This window comes from Canis lupus, chromosome 5 (assembly GCF_011100685.1).
Source record: "Canis lupus familiaris isolate Mischka breed German Shepherd chromosome 5, alternate assembly UU_Cfam_GSD_1.0, whole genome shotgun sequence".
NCBI classification, from domain to species: Eukaryota; Metazoa; Chordata; class Mammalia; order Carnivora; family Canidae; genus Canis; species Canis lupus.
Genome location: NC_049226.1, coordinates 63,875,041 through 63,898,666, shown reverse-complemented (window position 1 = coordinate 63,898,666; position 23,626 = coordinate 63,875,041). Strand labels below are relative to the sequence as shown.

The following is a 23,626-nucleotide window of genomic DNA, read 5'->3' as shown; positions in this document are numbered from 1 at the left end:
GTTTCCTAATAAAAAATTCTGAAGGACACCTGGTGGTTCAGTGGTTGAGCCGTCTGCCTTCGGCTCAGGGTGTGGTCCCAGGGTCTGGGATCGAGTCCCCCATCAGGTTCCTTGTGGAGAGCTGCTTCTCCCTCTGCCCATGTCGCTGCCTCTCTATGTCTCTCATGAAGAAATAAAATCTTAAAAAAAAAAAAACTTCTGAAACTTCCCACCTCTGCAAATGAAAACACTGTTATAAAAATAAAACATCAGTGACAGCCCTTGACCTCATCAGAAGCCCATAAACTCCACCATTACTTCCAAGGACAACACATTAATGTTTTCTAATGTGCCAAAGGTTTTTTCTTTCTGAATTAGCAACAGCTGAGATCTAACTTCCTCCTTTAACTTAACTAAGAAACAGGATGTTTCCAACCATGAATAAAAGGGGAGAGAGGGACACACTACATGTAATGGAAAGGGTATGGGATTTGGATCAAAGGACCATTTAGAATATGTTAATATTCTAAACATATGATGAACACTTAATAAATATACTTAGAATTTTTTGTTACCTTGGGTTTGGCTGCACTTTTGAGTCCTCCCTGAAACTGAAATAATACCTAGTTCAAAGGATTAAATGAATAGAGTAGTGAAAGCTAGCAGTATGGCAGCACAGTACAATCACAGTAGACTGGTGGTTTTCAAGGCTATCACCAAGATGAGAAGTTAGGATTGTGATCAGGACAAGTTAAAATGCCTACATAAATAAATGCTACTACATAAATGGTCATTTTCAAAACTAGGTATTTTATCCTGTTTTTAACTCTCTCAAGTGTGTTGGTGGATATGTTAACCATATCCCATGATCCTTAAACCAAAGTGAGGAAAATTCATTCACCAACCAATAAAATAAGAATTATACTTCTTAGCAATAATCAAAGTACTACATTGGGGTCCTTTAGCTGTACCACCAAATCTGTGGTGTTCCTACATTTGAAATCCCCTCAGTACGTGGACCCAGTCTTGTGGATCTTCTACAATGCCTTACACCAAACAGGCACTCAGATGCATGTCCTTCTTTTGGCATGTATGATTTTAATTTCATTAAATCCTGTATCATTTTCAGAAGCATAAAAAGAAAAATAGTGCATACCTATGCAATATACACATAAAATATCAGTTCATTTCATCAACTTTCACAGAAAGAATATAGAGAGAATTGTATTACCAAAAGATTAAGCAATATTTAATACAGTGGTTCTTTATATCAAAGTCAACTGAGCACATAAGAATGGAATAATACTAATTAATGAATATCTTCAATGTATAAACTATTTTCACCAATGTAAAAGCTGTTAAAAACATAGCAGGGCCATGTCTCATCAGTGTGCAAGCTTTGTTTAGGATAAATAACCACTTTTTCTGCAATGAATGGACTCCAGGCATATTTTCAAGACTAGAGTCAAACAGAACTCTATTGTAAATGCTATCTATACCCCTCATACTGCTTTATTTCCTATAAAATCACCTTTTATGCCAATTTTCAAGGCCCCCCCCCCCTTTTTTTTTCAAGGCCCCTTTTAAGCAACTTCTGCACCTGAGGCCTCCCTTCCTATTGAGACTTCTCTGGACACAGTATACTCCAGACCTGGACCCATCTCCACAAGCAACTTTTCATAAATGGATCTCAAGAGTCATCTTCAACTTTCTTCTCTCACACCCCACATCTGATCAGCTCTACTTTCAAAATGAATCCTGAATTCCATGGCTTATCACCACCATCATTACCACCTTGGTCCAAGCCACCACCTCTTTCACCTGGAAGATGGCAGTAACTCCTAACTGGGCTCCTGGCTTCCCCTGAGCCCCTGGAGAATCTTATCTCCACACTGCAAACAGTGGTCCTTTTCTCACACTAACCCAGATGACAGTCACATCATGCCTCTGGTGAACATTCCAACAGCTTCCCGCCAAACACTGAACAAAACTCCACTCCCTCTGACCTCCTGCCCAGTTACTGGAATGATTCACCCCCTACTCCAGCCCTGCTGCCCCCCCCTTTTTTTTCCTGCTGTTCTTCTTAATGAAGATATTCTATCATTTCAGAGCCTTTGCATTTTGGCCTTAACAGGAATGCTACTGCCCCAAGTATCTGAACAGCCCACTCCCTAACTTCATACAGGTCTCTGCTCAAACATCAGATGGCCCTTTTCTGACCATCCTACTTAAACAGCATGCCTTCACTCTCCATCTGCTTCCCCTGCTTTATTTGTCTTCACTGCACTCCTGACTGCCTGACTTATGTGAGTCACTGGAACGGAGGTTCCATGACACCAGAACTTGTTTCATCTACTGCTATATCCCAGCTCCAAGGAGAATACCTGCCATATGATAGATTCTCAATATACACCCAAAGATCCAATGACTGTGTTAGTTATATCTTTCCTTACAGACTGTTACTTCTTTGTAGCTGGAAACCATGACTCCTCTTTCTGCATCACTCACAGTGCTGACTTCATAAGTAGGTGATGCTTATTTGTGGACTGGTACTTAGCTCTCTCAACATAACTTGCTTCCTGAGTCTCTTCTCCTTGAGCAGCCAACTTATTACTCAACTTCTGTTAAGAAACATTCATCTTGAGGATCCCTGGGTGGCTCAGAGGTGTAGTGCCTGCCTTGGGCCCAGGGCGTGATCCTGGAGTCCCGGGATCGAGTTCCGCGTCAGGCTTCTGCATGGAGTCTGCTTCTCCCTCTGCCTGTGTCTCTGCCTCTCTCTGTGTGTCTCTCATGAATAAATAAATAAAATCTTTAAAATTAAAAAAAAAAAATTCATCTTGGGATCCCTGGGTGGCCCAGCGGTTTAGCACCCACCTTCGGCCCAGGGCCTGATCCTGGAGTCCCGGGGATGGAGCCCCACATCAGGCTCCCTGCATGGAGTCTGCTTCTCCCTCTGACTGTGTCTCTGCCTCTCTCTCTCTCTCTGTGTCTCTCATGAATAAGTAAAAAAGTCTTTAAAAAAGAAAAAAAGAAACATTCATCTCTGGGAGAGGAGGAATCTAAATCCAATCTCAGGAGTAGAAATACAACTTTTAGTAAATAGCAGTAAGGGGTAAACAGGGAACAGAAGGAAAGATGGGAACAGAAAGAAAGATGACCAAGTTTTAAATAGGAAGATGTGCTGATGGGGGTCACCAGGAAAGACAAGGGTAAAGGAAAGTATAATGGGAGGCAGAAGAGCAGGGTAGGTATTGGAAATCACTCTTCTACCCTAGGTCTTTAGAACTGTCTCTTACAGTATGCATTTCACAGGAAATATGCAATCCCCTATCAGGCAGAGGTCTTACCATTCTAATTTATTGCTGTAAAATTTTCTACAATGTTCTAGATATGACAAGCTTGCCCTGAATAAGGATTCTTGTGTGGGTATGAAACAGATTCTTGACCTCACACACATGACACACACTCAAGAGGTAGTGATATGCTAAACAGCAACAGACATAAATAAATGCTAATATTCTCAGCATTTATCTTCCCAAGTAGTTCCTCTGAAACATACATTCAATTAGAAGGGTTAGGTGCAGGAACTCGATAAGCACTGGTTGAGTCACTGCTGAATACCATAACTAAGGTACATCAATCCAGGATTGATCAAGGATCTTCAACAAAAACACTCTGTTAGACAGCATACATCTGAACAAATCCACTTTCCTGATCTTTCTCCCTGTTTTCCAATAGTCCCTGCCCCTTTGCTTTCTGTACTTTCACTCACTGTGCTCAGTTTTCCAAGTCTCCCGTGTTGGAAATAATGCTAGCTTCTATACTAACATTAATCCCTCTCAAAACAAGCATTATTGGGGTGCCTGGGCAGCTCAGTCAGTTAAGCATCTGATTCTTGACTCTGGTTCAGGTCATGATCTCAGGGTTGTGAGATCGAGGCCAGCATCAGACTCCACACTGGGTATGGAATCTGTTTAAGGTTCTCTCTCTCTCGGGCAGCCGGTGGCTTAGCGGTTTGGTGCTGCCTTCGGCCCATGGCCAGGTCCCGGAGACCCGGAATCGAGTCCCACGTCGGGCTCCCTGCGTGGAGCCTGCTTCTCCCTCTGCCTGTGCCTGTGCCTCTCTCTCTCTCTCCCTGTGGATCTCTCATGATTAAATAAATAAAATCTTTTTTAAAAATTAAAAAAAAAAGATTCTCTCTCTCCTTCTCCCTCTGCCCTGCCCTCCCCTATTAAAAAGAAGAAGAAGAAGAAGAAGAAGAAGAAGAAGAAGAAGAAGAAGAAGCAGCAGCAGCAGCAGCAGCAGCAGCAGCATTATTGCAAAAGATCCCAAGATCCTATTTTAAGAATGGAAAAGTTGAACAGCACTTTCATTTATTGGGTACATTTATTAAGCATAAATTATTTGCCAGGCACTCTGCTGGGGATATAATAGCAAGCAAAAAGTTATTTCTGCCCTTCTAGACCTAATAGCCAAGGGAGGAGACAGACATATAATCACACAAAATAAATAAATGCTTTCAAATTATGGTAAGAGCCATGCTAGATAAGCATGGGGTCTAAACTTAGAGATGATTTCTGAAGTCAGTAAACTTTGATTTGACAAAACAGAGAAGGCTGGGCTGAGGATAAACAGGAGACAGCTAGGGAAAGTGAAGAGTTAACACTTATTAAATGCTCACTATGTTCCAAGCACTGTGCTAAAGCATTACATGTATTCACTCACTTAGTCCTTATAATAACCTTATGAGGTAGATACTATTATCACCTCCATTTTACATTTGGGGCACTAGAGAGGGCACTTGCCTGAGGCCAGAGGCTGGACTAAAGTTTGGAACAATGGACTCCAAGGTTCCAAATCTTGGGCAGTATGCATCCCAAGCCAGAGAACTGCTTAGGAAGCCTTAGGGTAAAAAGAAACATGTGGCATCCAGGTACTGGTTTGCCAGGTATGGCTCAAGTACAAGGAACAACAAAGAGTTAGAAAAGCACTAAAACCGCAGGGTCAAATAATCGACGGACCACAAGGAGTTGGTGAACCCCCGAGCAACGAGAACTCACTTGAGTTACTTGATTACAGTTATACACTGCAGTATGGAGAATGGATTGGAGGAAGGCATGAGTGGAAGTGTGGAGACCAATTACACACAACACAGCAACTGATACAGAATGTTTGGGAAATTCTGCTTGCCATTTATCAGATGACTCTCATGAGAACTGCATCTGGCATCAGAAATCCAGGAGTTCTACTAAATAGCATTTATGGGGGCAGGGACAGAAAAAGGTCCATTCCTATACCAAAAACATTATATCTTGTGATCCAAAACTGAATTTCTGTCTTAAAGTATGACCCAAAATTCAATGATCAAAATACAAGTTGACCTAGAAATGGAAAATATTTATTTATTTATTTATTTATTTATTTATTTATTTATTTATTTATTTATTTATTTATTTATGATAGTCACACAGAGAGAGAGAGAGGCAGAGACATAGGCAGAGGGAGAAGCAGGCTCCATGCACCGGGAGCCCAACGTGGGATTCGATCCCGGGTCTCCAGGATTGCGCCCTGGGCCAAAGGCAGGCGCCAAACCACTACGCCACCCAGGGATCCCCGGAAAATATTTTTAGAAGGTATTTTCAAGGATTTTAGCAATGAAGGAAATAGAATACTATAGAAGCTTTAATCTAACCCCCTCTTCCTGAGTAGCCAGTACTAATTTAGCATTCATACTGGCTAGGGCATATAACAAACTGTTTAGTTAATCCTCAATTTTCTTATCTGTAAAATGGGTACAATAGTAACATTCCCTAACTTTATAGAATTGTTGTGGGATTAATGACTAGACCATGTCAAGAATTCTAACACAAAACAAATGTTCAAAATATTCTTTCATTTGACAAATATCTGAGTGCCTACCATGCCCCAGATGTAAGTATGTAGTGAAAACCAGTCTATCTTCAAAGAGTTTATATTCTAATCTGGGAGTTAGATAATTAACTAATATACATAGTATAACCTGGGGAAGAAAAATTACGGAGACTTAGGAGATACGACAGTCTCTCGACAGGAGTGGCGGTGGTGGGGTTGGCTATGAAAAGTGGGAAGACCGCCACCACTGAGGTGCCTGGGCGGCACAGTCAGGCGTTTGACTCTTGGTTTCTCAGAGTCATGATCTCAGGTCATGATCTCAGGCTCGTGGGATCAAACCCACTTAGGGATCCGCGCTCAATGCAGAGTCTGCTTTAGACTCTCCCTCCCTCTTTTACCCCTCCCCCCCACCTAAATAAATAAATTAATAAATCCTTTTTTTTTTTTAAAGGGCAGACGGTCACCTCTGAGAAGATAATATTTGAGCAGGGATTTAGTAACATTTAAGAAAAAGGAAGACCACCACCGTAGCCAGAAAAAAGTAAATGATGGTAAGATGTCAAATCACATAGCTAGCCAGAGGCCAAATGCAACTGGGGCTTTGTGACCAAGGTAAGGATTTTTAGTTTTATTCTAAAAGTGACAGGAAGTCAACAAAGGATCTGAAGCACAGAGGTGACATCTGATTTACATTTCCAAACAAGACTCTGGCTCCTGTATGGGAACAAAGGCAGAAGCAGAAAGACAGAAGCTACTGCCTGTATTGACTAAGGCTAGAAAGAAATGGTGCCTGTCCCCACTTGTAAAGGCAGAGAGGACAGGCCTTCCTGATGGACTGCAGGCAGCCTATGAGAGAGAGAGAGAGAGAGAGAGAGAGAGAGAGAGAGAGATGACCAGAGTTACTCCAATATTCGGTCTGAGAAACTAAAAAAAAAAAAAAAAAAAAAAAAAAAAGCTGAGAATGAAGGAAGGGCCACTTGAGTGCACAGGGAGGAGAAAATAGCAGTTCCATTGAGGACATGTTAAGGGTAAGATCCTTCTTAGGCTCTCAAGTAGGATTAGGTTAGCAGCGGGGTGGTCGAGAGACCTAGAGATCTCCAGAGAAGTCAGTCCAGGCTGGAGAAATTAATTTGGGAGTCATCATCACCTCACGACACTTAAAGCCTTTAGCCTGAATGAACCACCTAGGGGATCACCTAGGAGAGCAAAGAAAAGAGACAAAGTTTGGTGCACTTTTAACCTAGGAGGTGAGGAAGAACGGAGGTTGAATGGTCTATGAGGGAGGAAGGCAATCAGTAGAGCACAAGGACCCAAGAGCCAAGAGAGGGGATGGTAACATTCACAGAGGAAGTCAAGCTCCACTACCTATCATGACAATGCTTATTACCACAACCATGTCTGGCCCCCCCTGGAGAAACGAGTCTTTGTTCAGGGGATCCCCTGACTTCCCAGAGTTCTGCTCACCCTCACCTCTATGCCTTGGTTTCCATCACCATCCAGATCTCATCTGGTTTCAAGGCTGTTTTCTTAAGTCCCCTTCACAAATCAGAAAGGCAGCTTTAGCACTGAAGGTCTAACTGGATCTTTTTTCCCTAGTCCACAGGGAAGAGGATCTTGCTTTTCTCTCTCTGGAGGCCCTATATTGTCTTCATTTATTCCTTGCGCTGTAGTTGACACTCATTACTTTGAGAAAGCTGGAGAAGAGTGAAGAACAGGACAGCCTCTTTCATGTGAAGGCTTACCTGAAGACCTTATCCAAGATGAACAGAAATGCCTTTAAAATGATTATCAAGGGGCAGCCCCGGTGGCACAGCAGTTTAGTGCCGCCTGCAGCCCGGGGCATGATCCTGGAGACCCTGGATCGAGTCCCACGTCAGGCTCTCTGCATGGAGCCTGCTTATCCCTCTGCCTGTGTCTCTGCCTCTCTCTCTCTCTCTCTCTCTCTCTCTCTGCATCTCTATGAATAAAAAAATAAAAATAAAAAAATAAAAATAAATAATAATAAAATGATTATCACAGGGGTGCCTTAGTGGCTCAGTTGGTTAAGCATCTGCCTTTGGCTCAGATCATGACCCTGAGGTCCTAGGATGGAGCCCTGTGTCAGGCTCTCCAATCAGCAGGGAGTCTGCTTTTCCTGCTCCCATTCCTGTTACCCCTATTCCTGCTCTCTCACTTGCTCTGCACTCTCAAATAAATAAATAAAACCTTTTAAAAAGTAAAATGATTATCACAAAATGTTCTATAGGTTTTAGTCTATTAATGAACCAGAAGACTGTCTTCTCTTTCTTAGAGACTCTTCCAGTCAAAATTGGCCTTACAAAGTCTGTTCATCCCCTAACTTTACTCCTTTTTCTCTTTGCCTTCTTCTCAATTTTGTTATTTCAGCATAAAGGTGCAGAAATAATGTTTTAATTACTAAGCCCTACAAAACACGGCAGTCAAAACAAGATTTGTACTTAAAATACTTTTTATTCTCCAAAATGAATTTGTTTATCTAATTTCTCAAAGTCGCTATGTAGCAATTATGGTGTTGTTGGCAAACTATGAAAGATTTTGCCCACAACTACAATTAACTTATCATTGTGCAACACTGTAACTTTATATTAACTTTTCTAACACAGGAGTGTTTAGAGCCTGTTGAAAATCCCAGTGATTTTTCCAAAATCTTCCTATACCCAAAGTCTTCTTGAAATTGCACATAATAAAGCCATTTTGTACACCATTTATATTCCAAAACCCATAAACAGCTCCCTCCTCTACACAAAATAACATATTTCTAGAAATACGTTAAAATGATATAAAAGCATAATGCCGAAAGTACAAGTAGAAAAACTACAATCATAAAATTCCTTTATGATTTAAAATAACAAACTTAGATTCCAAATCCTATAAACAATATAAATACACTATATGTGTTCACGATATATTCAATCCCAGGTTATTAAAAATAAATACACAATGGGAAAAAGAAACCCTACCAACTCTGTAATGTCACAATGTCATCAATTGGGTATAAAATAAATATGCTAGCTATAATAAACATTTTGTTTTAAAGATTTTTTTTAAGTCATCTCTATACCCAATATGGGGCTTAAACTCACAACCCCAAGATCAAGAGTCATATACTCTACCAATGGAGCCAGCCAGGCACCTCAAGCTACAATAAACACTGAACAAACCCTCAATTAACAACTGTTCCCAAGCAAATGTTAAACAACTGGGAAAAGAGATACTTTGGAAGGCCTACCTCTCGCTCAGTCCAAGTAGCACAAAGATGGTGGAACTAATAATAATGCCCTTGTTATTCATAATTATCCTGCATCAAGGAGGGACATCAAAATAAATTTTAATCTAACAGGTTCAAATTACACACATATAGTACTTCTACACAGAACAATAAAACTTACTATTTTGAGAGGCAATATGTACTAGGCACAGATTAAAAGAGAGTTTCTGGAGCCAGACAGCACAAGGTCATTTTCTCCTAATTCCTAGACATGTGACCCCAGACAAGTCATCTGTGAAATGGGGAAAATAGGAGTATCTGCCCTAGGATTACCGTGAGGACTAAATGAGTTAAAATCTGTAAGTGCCTGATTGTGGTTGGCACAGCTTAAGTGTTTATTACTGTTTTTGTTGTTGTTAATTACTAATCATGGTTTGGTTTTTCCCCACTAACAGGCATTTAAAAAGCTGCTTTTGTTTCTCCCTTCACCCATTTTGCCTCAAGTTTATTCACAGTTATAAAATAAACTCTTGGTATTGGACCGAACAAGGTCACAAGGAAATAGTAAATGCAGTTCAGTCATTCACATACCTTCTGCTAATTCTGGCCATACAGTTTTCTGTTCTGCCAAAACAAAAAGGCTTCCCAGACATTCCCTACCTTTCCTGGCCTATCGCTCAATTATTCAGATGTCTCTCTTCAATGCTTTTATGAGTCATCACACTGCAATGTTTATCTATCTCTAAGGCTCTGAGAACCTGGTGGCCTCTCAGCCTATGTTTGCTGAATAACAAAAACCTAATTTCTTATAGATGCTCTAAAAAAACCTAATTTCATATTTCTTACTCTTACCACCTATATGTACAGAGCATTCGTCCCTAAGCAATGCAACTAAGAACGGTTTTTAGCCCACTGGAAATGATTTTGACAAAATAAGCAATTGTTAACATGCTACCAAAAATTAAATCTAAATACCTACCCTTGCCTACCATACAACCAGATGCTGCAGGCCCTTTCCCAGTCTCACTAACAGCTCTCCAGACTTTGCTAGCTCCTATTACAGCACTTCACACTTCACTGGGCAACTACCAAAAGCAATCAGCACCATGTTACCAGCATGGACTCTAAAAAATGAACTCTAAAACATCTCTTGAGAATTTCAAAGAAGGCATGAAAGAAAGAAACAAAGAAAGAAAGAAAAGGAGAGAAAGAAAGAAGAAAGAAAAGCCAAGCCAAGCCTGGGGATGGTTGTTTTCCCCTTTGGGGGAAAAAAAAAAGCAAACAAACAAATGCATATATAAAGTGCAGTTTGGATTTATTCAAGTCCACCTCAAAAGCTTAAAACAGTAAGATGCAAAGTGACACAGAAAGAGGACTAGGTTTCCTACAAGATTTTAGCTAGTCATCTTCTCTTCGAGGTTTTGGAATCGAAATGGTAGATTTTTTTTTTTTTTCAAAAAAAAATTTTTTTTTTATGATAGAGAGAGAGAGAGAGAGAGAGAGAGAGGGCAGAGACATAGGCAGAGGGAGAAGCAGGCTCCATGCACCGGGAGCCTGATGTGGGATTCGATCCTGGGTCTCCAGGATTGCGCCCTGGGCCAAAGGCAGGCGCCAAACCGCTGCGCCACCCAGGGATCCCGAAATGGTAGATTTTTTAGCTAACTGAAGAAGTTTAAATTCTAAAATGTAATAAAAAGCAGTTGCAAATACACAATACCAAAGGCTTCTTCCAATGTGGGGATAGGTATAATTGTTCCTGCCTTTACATTTATATTCCCATTGAAAATAACAATTTAGATACCAAAACTAACCACAAAAAAACAAGTTAACAAGTAACTTTTCAAATACCATCCTATGAAAACACACACACACACACACAAATACCATCCTATGCAGTATAACTGATTCCATTTGATCCTCACAGCAACCCTGGGATATTAGGCTAGGTAGGCACTAGCAACATTTCCACTGAATAAACAAAATTTAAGGTTCAGGTGTTTGACCACAAAGGAGGGGCTAAACAACATATGGTTCTTAAATACAAAAGAAGACACGGAGCCATTAAAATCATGTTGCTGAAGCATGGGGAAATGTACCCAATACGCTATTAAGTAAAAGACCAAGAAGGCTACAGAGGTTTGACAAAGTGGAGGGGAGGTCAGTGAACAAACTTTAGCTTTACTAGGAGTGACATGGGAACCATCTTAGAGTTCCGTGGGGGAAAAAAAACCAATCTGACTTCCATTCTAAAAGGATTACTCTAGCTGCTCTGTCGAGAAAACAGAATGCTAGAATAGAAGATGACTTGCTAAGACGTTACTGTGGGTGGTGGCAACAGGGGGAAAGAGTGGTCAGTTTCTGCCTATCTTCTGAGGCAGAGCCCACAGGCCCTTCTGACAGAGAGAAGATAGGAGAGAAGTCACGGATGATGACATGATTTTTGCCCTGAGCAACCACAAAGAATTTCCACTGAGCTGAAGAGAGTGCAGGAGAACAGGACTGGAAGGGGACATATTAGGAATTCAGTTTTGAACATGTCGAGTTCAACGTGCTTATTAGGCAGGCAGAGATGCCAGGCAGACAGCTGTATAAACTGCCTTCTAGAAACAATTCCATCCCCACCTGTGTGAGGCTTACACTCTTCCTTACACCAGGCCTGTAAGAAATGGTTTTAAAGCTCAATTGTTTGATGATAAGGGATCAGGTAAATAAATTATGGTTTACTTTTTTTGTTACAGTGAAAAAATTTATATCTAGATTTATAGCCAACTGGACTCAGTTTAGATGATCCCAATCTGATCAAGATGTTGACCTTGGCCACATCAATGTCATAGAGCTTCTTCACAGCCTGTTTGATCTGGTGCTTATTGGTCTTGACATCCACAATGAACACAACTGTGTTGTTGTCTTCTATATCCTTCATGGCTGACTCAGTAGTCAGGGGGAACTTGATGATGGCATAGTGATCAAGCTTGTTTCTCCTGGGGGCGCTCTTTAGAGGATATTTGGACTGACTTCGGAGACCCTGCGTCCTGTGGAATGTGCGTCTTCCTTTTTTTGTGACTATATACACCTTTCAGCACCACTTTCTTAGCTTTCAAAGCCTTTGCTTTGGCTTCAGCTTTGGGAGGGACAGGGGCTTCCTTCATCACCTTCGGCGCCATCTTCGTGAAAGGGCTAAATTATAGTTTATTAATATAACAATATTATAGAGCCATTACGATTATGTTCTTCAGGGATCCCTGGGTGGCTCAGCGGTTTAGTGCCTGCCTTTGGCCCAGGGTGTGATTCCTGGAGACCTGGGATCGAGTCCCACATCAGGCTCCCTGCATGGAGCTTCTCCCTCTGCCTGTGTCTTTGCTTCTCTGTGTGTGTGTGTATCTCTCATAAATAAATAAATAAAATCTTTAAAAAAAAAAAGATCATGTTCTTCAAGAATACTTAGAAGAAGGTGCTCAATAAGTTAATGATAGTTTATCTCCCCTAAAAGATGGTACATTCCAAGGATACATTCCAGGATATCATCTTAGTAAGTTGCCACACGAGAAGTCATTGTGTCAGATGTAGAAGAAAATACAAAGTCTGTTTTGGGCCTGAGGAAAGCAAGGCAGAAGCGGCTTTAAAGACTGACTGGGCAGAAGAAAGGTCAGAGTGTAAAAAGGTGCAAGGCAAAGTCAGGGGCCAGCAGATAGGCTAAATTTAGAAGGCTAACTTCAAATGTCATTCTAAAGGACAAACTCAGTTTCAGTCAACTCCAACTGGGTAAAAGTACTATTATTCCTGTGGCACCTCTGTTCCCCAACATTCTCCCACATACATGCACACACCTCACTGCTGTAGCTCCAAATCCTGACTACAGGACAATTGTGTCACTTCAAATTTTTTTAAAAAGTTTAATGCCACTGGTACCCACATGGATTTCCATAGATTTTATGAGTTCTTCTCCCAGTACCACATGAGCCTCATCGCTGTTCACCTTCTTTCATTCCAGGGACCAAATGAGTGTCACTGAATCAATATGGACATCCTATTTAAAGAGTAAACATTCCTCTCTTTGGAAAAAGGAGTGAAGTGTCTGGACAGATTCAGAAAGAGGGGGCAAGAGAAAAATTTCATGGGCATGTACCAATCACATGATAAGCCCTGGTCACCGATATAAATAGGTATGGTACATAACAGCTCTATTTGCAAAGTGAGGACTTATTTTTTTCCCTTAGTTTGCATATTTTTTCAAAGTAAATACTTAGTATATATGCAGTAGATAGATCCATAAAATATATATTTACAGAGGTGTCTGGCTGGCTCAGTTGGTTGAGCATCTGACTCTTGGTTTTGGCTCAGGTTATGATCTCAGGGTCATGAGATGGAGCCCCACATTGGGGTCTGTGTTCAGCACAGAGTCTGCTTGGGACTCTCCCTCTCCCTCTACTCACCCCCTCCCCTCACTCGTGCACACACTCTCTCTTCCTTTAAAAATAAATAAATAAATCTTTATAAAATTCACAAGCTGAGACAATAGGGCAAAACCCCAAGTACCCACCAGACAAAGAATAGGATTCTTACCTCTGCAGCTCCACTGTCTGACCCTCCCAGATCTCTCTGCCCACCATCTCAACTCTGAAGCATGCTAAATTTTGTCATTATTGCCTTACTTTTCTTCATAGCTTTCCCATGTGTTTGTAGGGTACAAAGAATATAGAGAACAGCTTTGCAAGCTTTGAAATTTATATAAATACACCAATGTCTTCTGTGAGTTGCTTGTATAGCTACAGTTTGTTTATAATTTGTGTGTGTGTAAATAGTAGTTCTTCTCTGCTGTATATTTTATGTAAATGTATCACGATTTATTTATCCATTCTCCTGTTGATGGATACTGAAGCTGTTTCCAGTTTTTTTGCTCTAAGAAAAACTGTGCTGCTAAGAGTTTAAATGCCCAAAGGGCACCTGGGTGCCTCTGTCATTTAAGTGTCTGACTTGATGACGGCTTGGGTCTTGATGTCAGGGTCTGAGTTCAAAAAACAAAACAAAACAAAAAAAGGGTCTGAATGCCCAAATCTTCAGCAGTTTTAGTGACTCAGTGAAATAGTTATAGGGGTTATAAGTTACAGAGATACATGACTGAGTGTGAATGAGATCAGCAGTTCACAGAATGCATCCTCACAAAGGTCAGTTAAGAAATACTGAGCATTCATCGGTTTAGCACCTGCCTCCGGCCCAGGGCATGGTCCTGGTCCCAAGACTGAGTCCCACATCAGGCTCCCTGCATGGAGCCTGCTTCTCCCTGCTTCTCTGCCTATTTCTCTGCCTCTCTCTCTGTGTCTCTCATGAATAAAAAAAAAAAAAAAAAAAAAAAAAAAAAAATCTTAAAAAAAAAAATACTGAGCATTCTATCTCTAAGGTTAGAACACGTGGTGTGGATGTGGAGAAGTACAGCTAAAGAACTGGCCTTATCCTACATCTCCAGCCACACTGGAAAGCACTCTGGATGCTGGATTATGGAGTCTACACCTCAGTCTGATCTAACTAATCATGGCTTATTCCAGAAAAGACTTCAGGAGACCTCATTCTGACTGTAGGCTAGAAAAACACATTCAGATTTAAAAGAATTCCTTTAGGGACACCTGGGTGGCTCAGCAGTTGAGTGTCTGCCTTTGGCTCAGGGTCTGATCCTGGATTCCCAGGATGGAGTCCCACATGGGGCTCCTTGCATGAAGCTTGCTTCTCCTCCCTCTGCCTGTGTCTCTGCCTCTCTGTGTCTCTCATGAATAAATAAAATCTTTATTAAAAAAAAAAAAAAGAATTCCTTTAAAAAGTCTTTCTTTCCGGGGATCCCTGGATGGCTCAGCGGTTTAGTGCCACCTTCAGCCCAGGGCGTAATCCTGGAGACCCAGGATCGAGTGCCACACATCAGGCTCCTGGCATGGGGCCTGCTCCCTCTGCCTGTGTCTCTGCCCCTCTCTCTCTCTCTCCCTCTCTGTCTTTCATGAATAAATAAAGTCTTTAAAACAAACAAAAAAACCTTTAAAAAAAAAAAGTCTTTCTTTCCAAACTTCCACTTTGTCCCTTCCTCCATCCCAAATTTTCATTAATGGACATGAAGTCATTCTTTGTACTAGTTGTACTAGATGTGCAGCATTTCATTTAGAAATGTATGTGTGGAGAGGGCATCTGGTGGCTCAGTGATTAAGCATCTGTCTTTGGTTCATGTTGTGATCCCAGTGTCTTGGGATCAAGTCCCACATCAGTCTCCCTGCATGCAGCCTGCTTCTCCCTCTGCTATGTCTCTGCCTCTCTGTGTCTCTCATGAATACATAAATAAAATCTTAAAAAGAAAAAAAGAAATGTACGTGTGTGAATGAAAAAACCTTCAAAGGGGCACCTGGGTGGCTCAGTTGGTTAAGCATCTGCTTTCAGCAGGGGTCATGACCAGGATCCTGGGATTGAGCCCCATGTCAGGCTCCCTGCTCAAGTGTCCAGATTTACCATAAATGTGAGCAGTTCAACCATTAATTCTGCCCCATTTTCCCTTTTAAGAGTAATTAGACCAAAAAAAAAAAAAAAAAGGTTCCAAAGTGGGAGAAACTTGGAATATAATGGGATATTTTTAAACAAAGCCATTTGTATGCACTTGGGTCTCCAAAATGTCAAGGCAGTAACATTTATCTGTACCATGGAAAATATTCTGAGACCAGAAAGTGCTTAAATAAAACTGCTTCTACTCAGTTTTCAGAGTTGGCATGTTCCCTAAAGTACTCTTCACCCTCTTCTACTTTTTCATAAGAGACCTTATGGCAGAACATTCCATTGCATTCCATGTGCAATCAGCTATAATCCCGGTGAGCAACAGTCCAGGCCAGCTTGCCAGCACAGCAGTCTTTTAATGCAGCTAACACATGTGGCTATAGCAAAGTTATTTCATTTTTTGCAATGAAATACATGCTTTTTCCCAATCTTAAACCCAACTTTATTTTTAATAAGCCATTAATACTTTCTAACAGAACAAACAGCTTGCTTAAAATCTTTCACACAAAATTATTTGGATTACATTTTAGTCAAATTACTAAGAAATGGCCATATAAATTAAAAGCAGAAAGAGAAAACATTAGCAGAAAACTGAAACCATCAAAAATCTAGAGGAAAAAGTCTCTCATACAATTAATTAGTTTTCCAAGAACAAACACCTTTCAAAGGAATCAAAATTACCCCAAAACTTCTGAGCCATAATAAAGTATTTATCTAGAAAATAAACCTTACTTTGTCCAAGGCTGATTCATCAAATGAGGATTTTTGTTCCAGTAGACTAATGTTAATTTAAAAGTCACTAATTTCTGGGAGTGCCTGGCTGGCTCAGTGGGTGGAGTATGTGACACTTGGTCTCGGAGTTGTGAGTTCAAGCCCCACACTGGAGGTGGAGCCTACTTTTTAAAAATATATTTTTATTATACTTTTTATTATTATTATATTATATTATATATAAAATACATATATATATGTATATATATATAAACAAATAAATGTCACAAATATCTCCTGATAAATGTTTACATGCAGAGAGGCAATGTCTTATAGCTAGATGAAGGTCAAGAATATCCTTATCTAGTCATAACACTAGGAAGTTCTAATGAGCTGCAATTCTGAAATTTTCCCCAAACACACCAGATTTTTTGCTTAAATCCTACTTACTCCACAAGGTCCAGCTGAAATGCCCTACCATCTACAAATCCTACAAGGGTCCTTTGCACTTTTTAAAAAACTCTTGTTTATGGCAATTACCACTTTGAACACTTACTTTGTACTGAGTTTATTTCAGTATGTCTTGTGTCCTCTACCACAAATTTAAAACTCCTTAAGTGCAGGTCCTATGGTACATATAACTGTAATTCCTATAGACTCACATTAGAGCAAACTCTCAAAAGAGAAAGGAAAAGAAATGATAAGGCAGAGCAGAGCCACTCACCCTATTGTCTACAACAGTTTTGAACATAATATGATAGAAAAACCATTTGGAAAAAAAAAAAAAAAAGATAAAGAAAAGCCATTTGGGAGTTCAGCACTACACTTAATGTGATCCATAGATTAGTTTGTTTTGTTTTTAGATTTTATTTATTTATTCATGAGAGACACAGAGAGAAAGGCAGAGACACAGGCAGAGAGAGGAGAAGCAGGCTCCATGCAGGGAATCCGATGTGGGACTCGATCCCAGGTCTCCAGAATCATGCCCTGAGCCAAAGGCAGACGCTCAACCACTGAGCCACCCAGGCGTCCCCATAGATTAGTTTTCATACGACCAGTACAATATGCCCAGGCCTACTGTAACCAAATTATTATTTTTAATAAAAACTAGGCATTTCTTCATTATTTTTTTCACAAAAAGATCAATATATTCAATCATTCTGAAGAGATTTTTGTGGGAGGTAAGCAAGAAGGTGAATAGAACTTAAATCCTCACAAACTATAAAATTTACAGCCCTATCCTCCAAAGGTGTACAACTAGGGAACTTATTTTCTCTTTCAGTTTGCTATCTTCTACAAGTGAAAACATTTGACATTCTTCATCCAGAATGGATATATTTGGATAATTTTACTTTTCCCCCCTAAACTGACAATCAAAACAACAAGGTCAAAAAGAAAGCTAAGTATCTTAGAAACAATGAGCTCTAACACCTTTTTTATAACCATTAATAATTTCTTAGTCAGCTTTTAATCTAAATGATAAAAAACAGCAAAGTCAGAAAATCTAGCAGACATAGATCCATTTCTCAAACTATCCAGAACTACAGAAAAACTTTTTTTAAAAGATTTTATTTATTTATTCATAAGAGACACAGGCAGAGGGAGAAGCAGGCACCATGCAGAGAACCCAACATGGGATGCAATCCCAGGACTCCAGCATGCCCTGAGCCGAAGGAAGACGCTTTAACTGCTGAGCCATCCAGGCGTCCTCAGAAAACTTTTTTCTTTTTTAAACAATTTATTTATTTATTCATGAGAGACAGAGACAGAGACAGAGAGAGAGGCAGAGACACAGGCAGAGGGAGAAGCAGGCTCCACTCAGGGAGCCCGACATGGGACTCGATCCCAGGTCCCCAGGATCAGGCCCTGGGCCAAAGGTGGCGCTAAACTGCTGAGCCATCTGGGCTGCCCCCCAGAAAACTTTTAATTTTACTACATGCTCTAATAGTCTTATTCTCCTAGATAGTCAGTTGATTACTTTTTTAAATATTCTATTTAGTACTCAGCATATCAATATACATATAGTAAACATAAAACCTATTAACTTAAACAGATATTCTTTCAGGCTAAAATCTCAAAGGAAACAATTTTTACAAATTATAAACATGAGCTGTATTATTCAGGTATTTAAAACATATGCCACTGAGAAAGGGATAAAAAAATAAACAAAACAAACATCATCAAGACTGAAAAATAAACCACTATTATACCTTATCACTAATTAAAATGGTAAAATATGATCTTAGAAAAAGATATTGCTGTTTACACTATCTTTGGAAGGAAATAAAACACAAGTTGCTTCTGGGGAGAGGAATGGGTTGACTACGTGATAGATGATAGGAAGTGTTTTAACTAAATATTTTTTGTACCTTTTGAATTTTACACTATGTGAATGAATGTTTTACCTAATCACAAAAATAAATAAAAATTAGGGGGAAATGAACACAATGCTGTCTGACTTTGACAATGAATAAAACTTATAGACAATTTAAGATGTGGGCATTCTGGGGACCCCTGGGTGGCTCAGCGGTTTGGCGCCTGCCTTTGGTCCAGGGCGCGATCCTGGAGTCCCAGGATTGAGTCCCGTGTTGGGCTCCCGGCATGGAGCCTGCTTCTCCCTCCGCCTCTCTCTCTCTCTCTCTCTCTCTATCATGAATAAATAAATAAAATCTTAAAAAAAAAAAAAAAGATGTGGGCATTCTAAAAACGATTTGTCATCAAGAAAAAAACACCAGTATCATTATTTATATTAATAAAACACCTCCATTTGTTTTTGTTATATAGTAAATTGATTTTTGCATTTCATGAATAGGGCCTTTTAATACTCATTTCTTTTTCTTCTTTTTTTTTAAAGATTTTATTTCTTTATTCATGAGAGACACAGAGAGGCAGAAACATAGCCAGAGGGATAAGTAGGCTCCCTGTAGGGAGCCCGATGCAGAACTCGATCCCAGTACCCTGGGATCATGACCTGAGCAAAAGGCAGATGCTCAACCACTGAGCCACCCAGCTGCCCCCCCCCCCTTTTTTTAAGATTTTATTTATTTATTCATGAGAAACAGAGAGAAAGAGAGGTAGAGACACAAGCGGAGGGAGAAGCCGACTCCATGCAGGGAGCCGGGCGTCGGACTCGATCCCAGGTCTCCAGGATCATGCCCTGGGCCGAAGGCGGCGGAAACCACTGAGCCACCCAGACTGCCCCCAGGTGCCTTTTAATACTCATTTCTACCTAAAAGTTTTTAGTAAGATTTGCAATCCTATAAGGGAAGTAACAACAGATAACTGTAACATTGGGGATTTCTCCTAGATAATTCTTTATGTAAAACATATCACAGAGAAAAGTAGTTCTTTTTAGGATTAATTCTGGCTCCTGACCCAGGATTTCTAAAGTCTACCTTTTAAAAGAACTATATATTAGCATTTTTAGAGGGAATGCCAACAGTCAAAAATGCCTCCAAACTAAGTTATAATTAAATACATTTTGCAGAGAGAAACAAGAGCTCAATAATTAGGAGTTAGTGTGTTCACGTCAGCACATATACTAAAATTGGACTACTACAAATTAGCATGGCCCCTGTACAAAGATTTACTTACATACTGTGTAAAACATTAACTCTTAACATGAAGCACAAAAAACAACATAACCTAAATGAGTGACATTTCAGAGCACAAACATTTTTCTTGGGGCACCCAGGTGGCTCAGCTGGTTAAGCATCTGGCTTCAGCTCAGGTCATGATTTCAGGAGTCCTGGGATCAGGCCCTGCATCAGGCTCCCTGCTCAGCGGGAAGTCTACTAGTCCCTCTGCTCCCTACTCCCACTTGTGCACACGTTCTCTTGCTCTCTCTCAAATAAATAAATAAATAAAACAAATAAATAAATAAAAATCACTTAAAAGGGATCCCTGGGTGGCTCAGTAGTTTAGTGCCTGCCTTCAGCCCAGGGCACGATCCTGGAGGCCCGGGATCAAGTCCTACTTCGGGCTCCCTACATGGAGCCTGCTTCTCCCTCTGCCTGTGTCTCTGCCTCTCTCTCTCTGTCTCTCATGAATAAATAAATAAATTTTTTAAAAAAATCACTTAAAAATAAACAAACATTTGTTCTCTAGGTCAATTATAAATCTAGCTCAAACTTTAAGGAGCAAATGATCAATACTGACCTTTTTAAAAAAACTTAATTTACATACCCTATAAAGTTCGCCCATTTAAAGTATATAATTCAATACCAAATTTTGCATCTTTTACAATACTTGTTAGATATAATTCATGGATTCCCAGCTTTTAAAAAGTCTAATAAGCGGGATCCCTGGGTGGCGCAGTGGTTTGGCGCCTGCCTTTGGCCCAGGGTGCGATCCTGGAGACCCGGGATCAAGTCCCACGTCGGGCTCCCAGTGCATGGAGCCTGCTTCTCCCTCTGCCTGTGTCTCTGCCTCTCTCTCTCTCTCTCTGTGACTATCATAAATAAATAAAAATTAAAAAAAATAAAAAATAAAAAAATAAAAATAAAAAGTCTAATAAAAGAGGCAAACTCATAGTAACAGAGAACAGAATGGTGGTTATCAGAGGGTAGGGATAGGGGCAAAAGAGGAGATACTGATCAAAAGATACAAATGTTTAGTCCTGAGATGAATAAGTTCTGGAGACCAAACGTGCAATATAGTGACTATAATTAATGTTTTGTATACTTAAAATTTGCTGAGAAATAGATCTCCAATGTTATTACCACAATAAAAGTGGGTAACTATGAGAGGTGATGCATACATTAATTAGTATGGATTGTGGTAGTCATTCTGCAATGTATACATATATCAGAACATCACACTGTACATCTTAAATATATACTTTATTTCCCACTGATAGAATCCTCTACAGAGAACACTGGCTAATGGCCCACAAATAGATGAAATCAGAATGGTTTCCCAAACAACTTAGCATTAATTTGTGTGCCTGGAAGAGCAACGATTCTGCTTTATCACAAAGTTGTAGGTTTCAAGATAGTACAACCTACCACTACTTTAAATAATTTGCCTACAAATCCATATCAAGGCATTAATAAAGTTACAAAATAAACCAGCTTAAGTCTTTTCATCTAAGCAATTATACATAAATAAAGAAACCAGAAAGCAAGGACTTCAATTTCAATAATAAATCATCTTATTTTTTAAAAAATTATAAGCAATTACTTACAATTTTGTAATAAATTTACAAGCTTATTTTCTATTTATAGCTACATCTGTTGTTCAACTCAAAGAACCACTGTTAAGGAATGCAAGTAAGTTAAGATCATCTTGGCAAGCTCAAGTACCATTTAAAATTAAGAAAGAAAAATATTAAAAAAAAAAAAAAGAAAGAAAAATAATCTTAGAGCCTCAAAAGATACATTTCACATCATGATTAAGTAAAAATCACTGCTTACACCTTTATTACCATTAAGATTTCAAAGTTATAACTAGCTAAATTAATTCAGTTCTCCAAGGATTTCTCAATTGTAAAGAACAAAATAAACAGTCCATATTTAAATATGCTACAGCAAATAACACAGGGGGAAGAATTTAGTGGATCATTCAGAGTAGCAAAGTTCAAAGTGTTACTACCCAATGTTCATTTATTCTGTTCACAGTAAGAAAGGAAAAGAGAAAGGATAGGAAGATGAGATATAATTGGTAGAAAATAACAAGTACTCACTGGTCGAGTTGCCTTGCATCTGAATGATGCATTTGGACTCTTTGCTGGTCTCTCGAGAATTGAAGGGCCGAACCCGCACAGCCACCTTCACTGAGGCTCCCGACATTCTGATGGTCTTGTTATATATATGCAGTCCAGAAATAAAGAATCAAATCTTCTTCTGAAGTTATGTTCAAGTTTCTTTTAAAAAGAAAACAATTCCACACAGGTGGTCAGAATTAAAGAAAGCATGGGCTAACATGAGTATAAAGGCTATTTATTTACTCTCTTACATCCCAGTACTATTTCTATTTCCATTTCTTAAAACCTCGTTCCTTTTCTTCCCATAGACCTTATATTCTCAAAAACTTCCAAATAAAAACTGAAGACTGAAATTTATTTTCCTATTCCATTATCGTTTTCCCATACCTAAAAAGTCCCTAAATATAATAATAACAATAATAATAATTACAACTGCAACATAACAGGCATCTTTCTTGCTGTTTTTCTGGATCAATCTAGAGTAACATATGAAAAATACCAAATGTTAAAGAGAGTTCCTTACACAAGTAACTCCCTCCCCATCTGCAAAACCCCTTATTTATTACCTTCCTTTAAAGAAATGCTCTGAACTTCCTATACTTTAACTGCAGTTTGAAACATTTAGTTACATGATATAGAATTAAACAGCAAAGGACAAAGATAAGCCCCAGCAGCTCCTTCCACTTCTAAGTACCCAGGGATTCCTTTAATTTCCACAGGTACCTCATGTGACCCTTATAATCATCCTGTACAATAAGCAGAGAAGGTTCCAGAAAAGGTTCTACCCTCTGATGTACCACTGACTCATGGCAAAATCAAATCACTACATTTCACTACTGAATGAAGCCACAGGAAAAAAATGTGAACATTTTTCAGAGGAATAGTTTCCCTCCCAACAGAACAAAACACAATTCAATGAAAAGAACACACGCATAAGTAGTCTCCACAAGAAACGACAGATCTCAATTTGCACTCTATCCATTATATAAACGTCTTCAAGGGCAGCCCCGGTGGCGCAGCGGTTTGGCGCCGCCTGCAGCCTGGGGTGTGATCTTGGAGACCCAGGATCGAGTCCCACGTTGGGCTCCCTGCATGGAGCCTGCTTCTCCCTCTCCCTGTGTCTCTGCCTCTCTCTCTCTGTGTCTATGAATAAATAAATAAAATATTTAAAAAAAATAAATAAATAAACGTCTTCAAGAGGAATCAAAAGAAAAAACTGAAAAAGAAAACCACATATAAGTCTAATTATAAGGGAATCCATGTAAAATTTCAATCTCACTCTTTCCCAATTAAGTAGAAATTAGCAATCCTAAACTACAACTGCACAACTACCAATGCTTTCCAATAAGGCAAAAATCGAAACAAAACAAAATAAAAATCAAAAGGTCACTCTCTACCTTATTACACTGTAGCAGCACTATCTGAAATTCTTGTTTTTAGAACATCTTGCTTTTTGTCCATCTCTCACACCTCCACCTCAGAGATCTTATTTGCTACCACTTAGTCCAATGCCTGATGAAAGAGTTTATTAAATGTTTGTTGAAGGAGTGAATTAATGAATTGCAGCTAACCCTTGAACAATATGGGTTTGAAATGCACAGGTCCACTTGCAC

At 39.6% G+C, this 23,626-nt stretch overlaps 1 protein-coding gene across 10 annotated transcripts in view; it reads right to left on the bottom strand.

The window, feature by feature from the left end:
• The window catches only part of KIF1B (kinesin family member 1B), a 149,229-nt gene that overhangs the window by 110,227 nt on the left and 15,376 nt on the right, over positions 1-23,626 (bottom strand). For all 10 annotated transcript variants that reach the window (XM_038537949.1, XM_038537953.1, XM_038537958.1 and 7 more), the window contains exon 2: positions 21,993-22,172. In XM_038537949.1, the coding sequence (XP_038393877.1) occupies positions 21,993-22,098 (106 nt within the window). In that variant the 5' untranslated portion in view covers positions 22,099-22,172. The remainder of the gene's footprint in view (positions 1-21,992; positions 22,173-23,626) is intronic.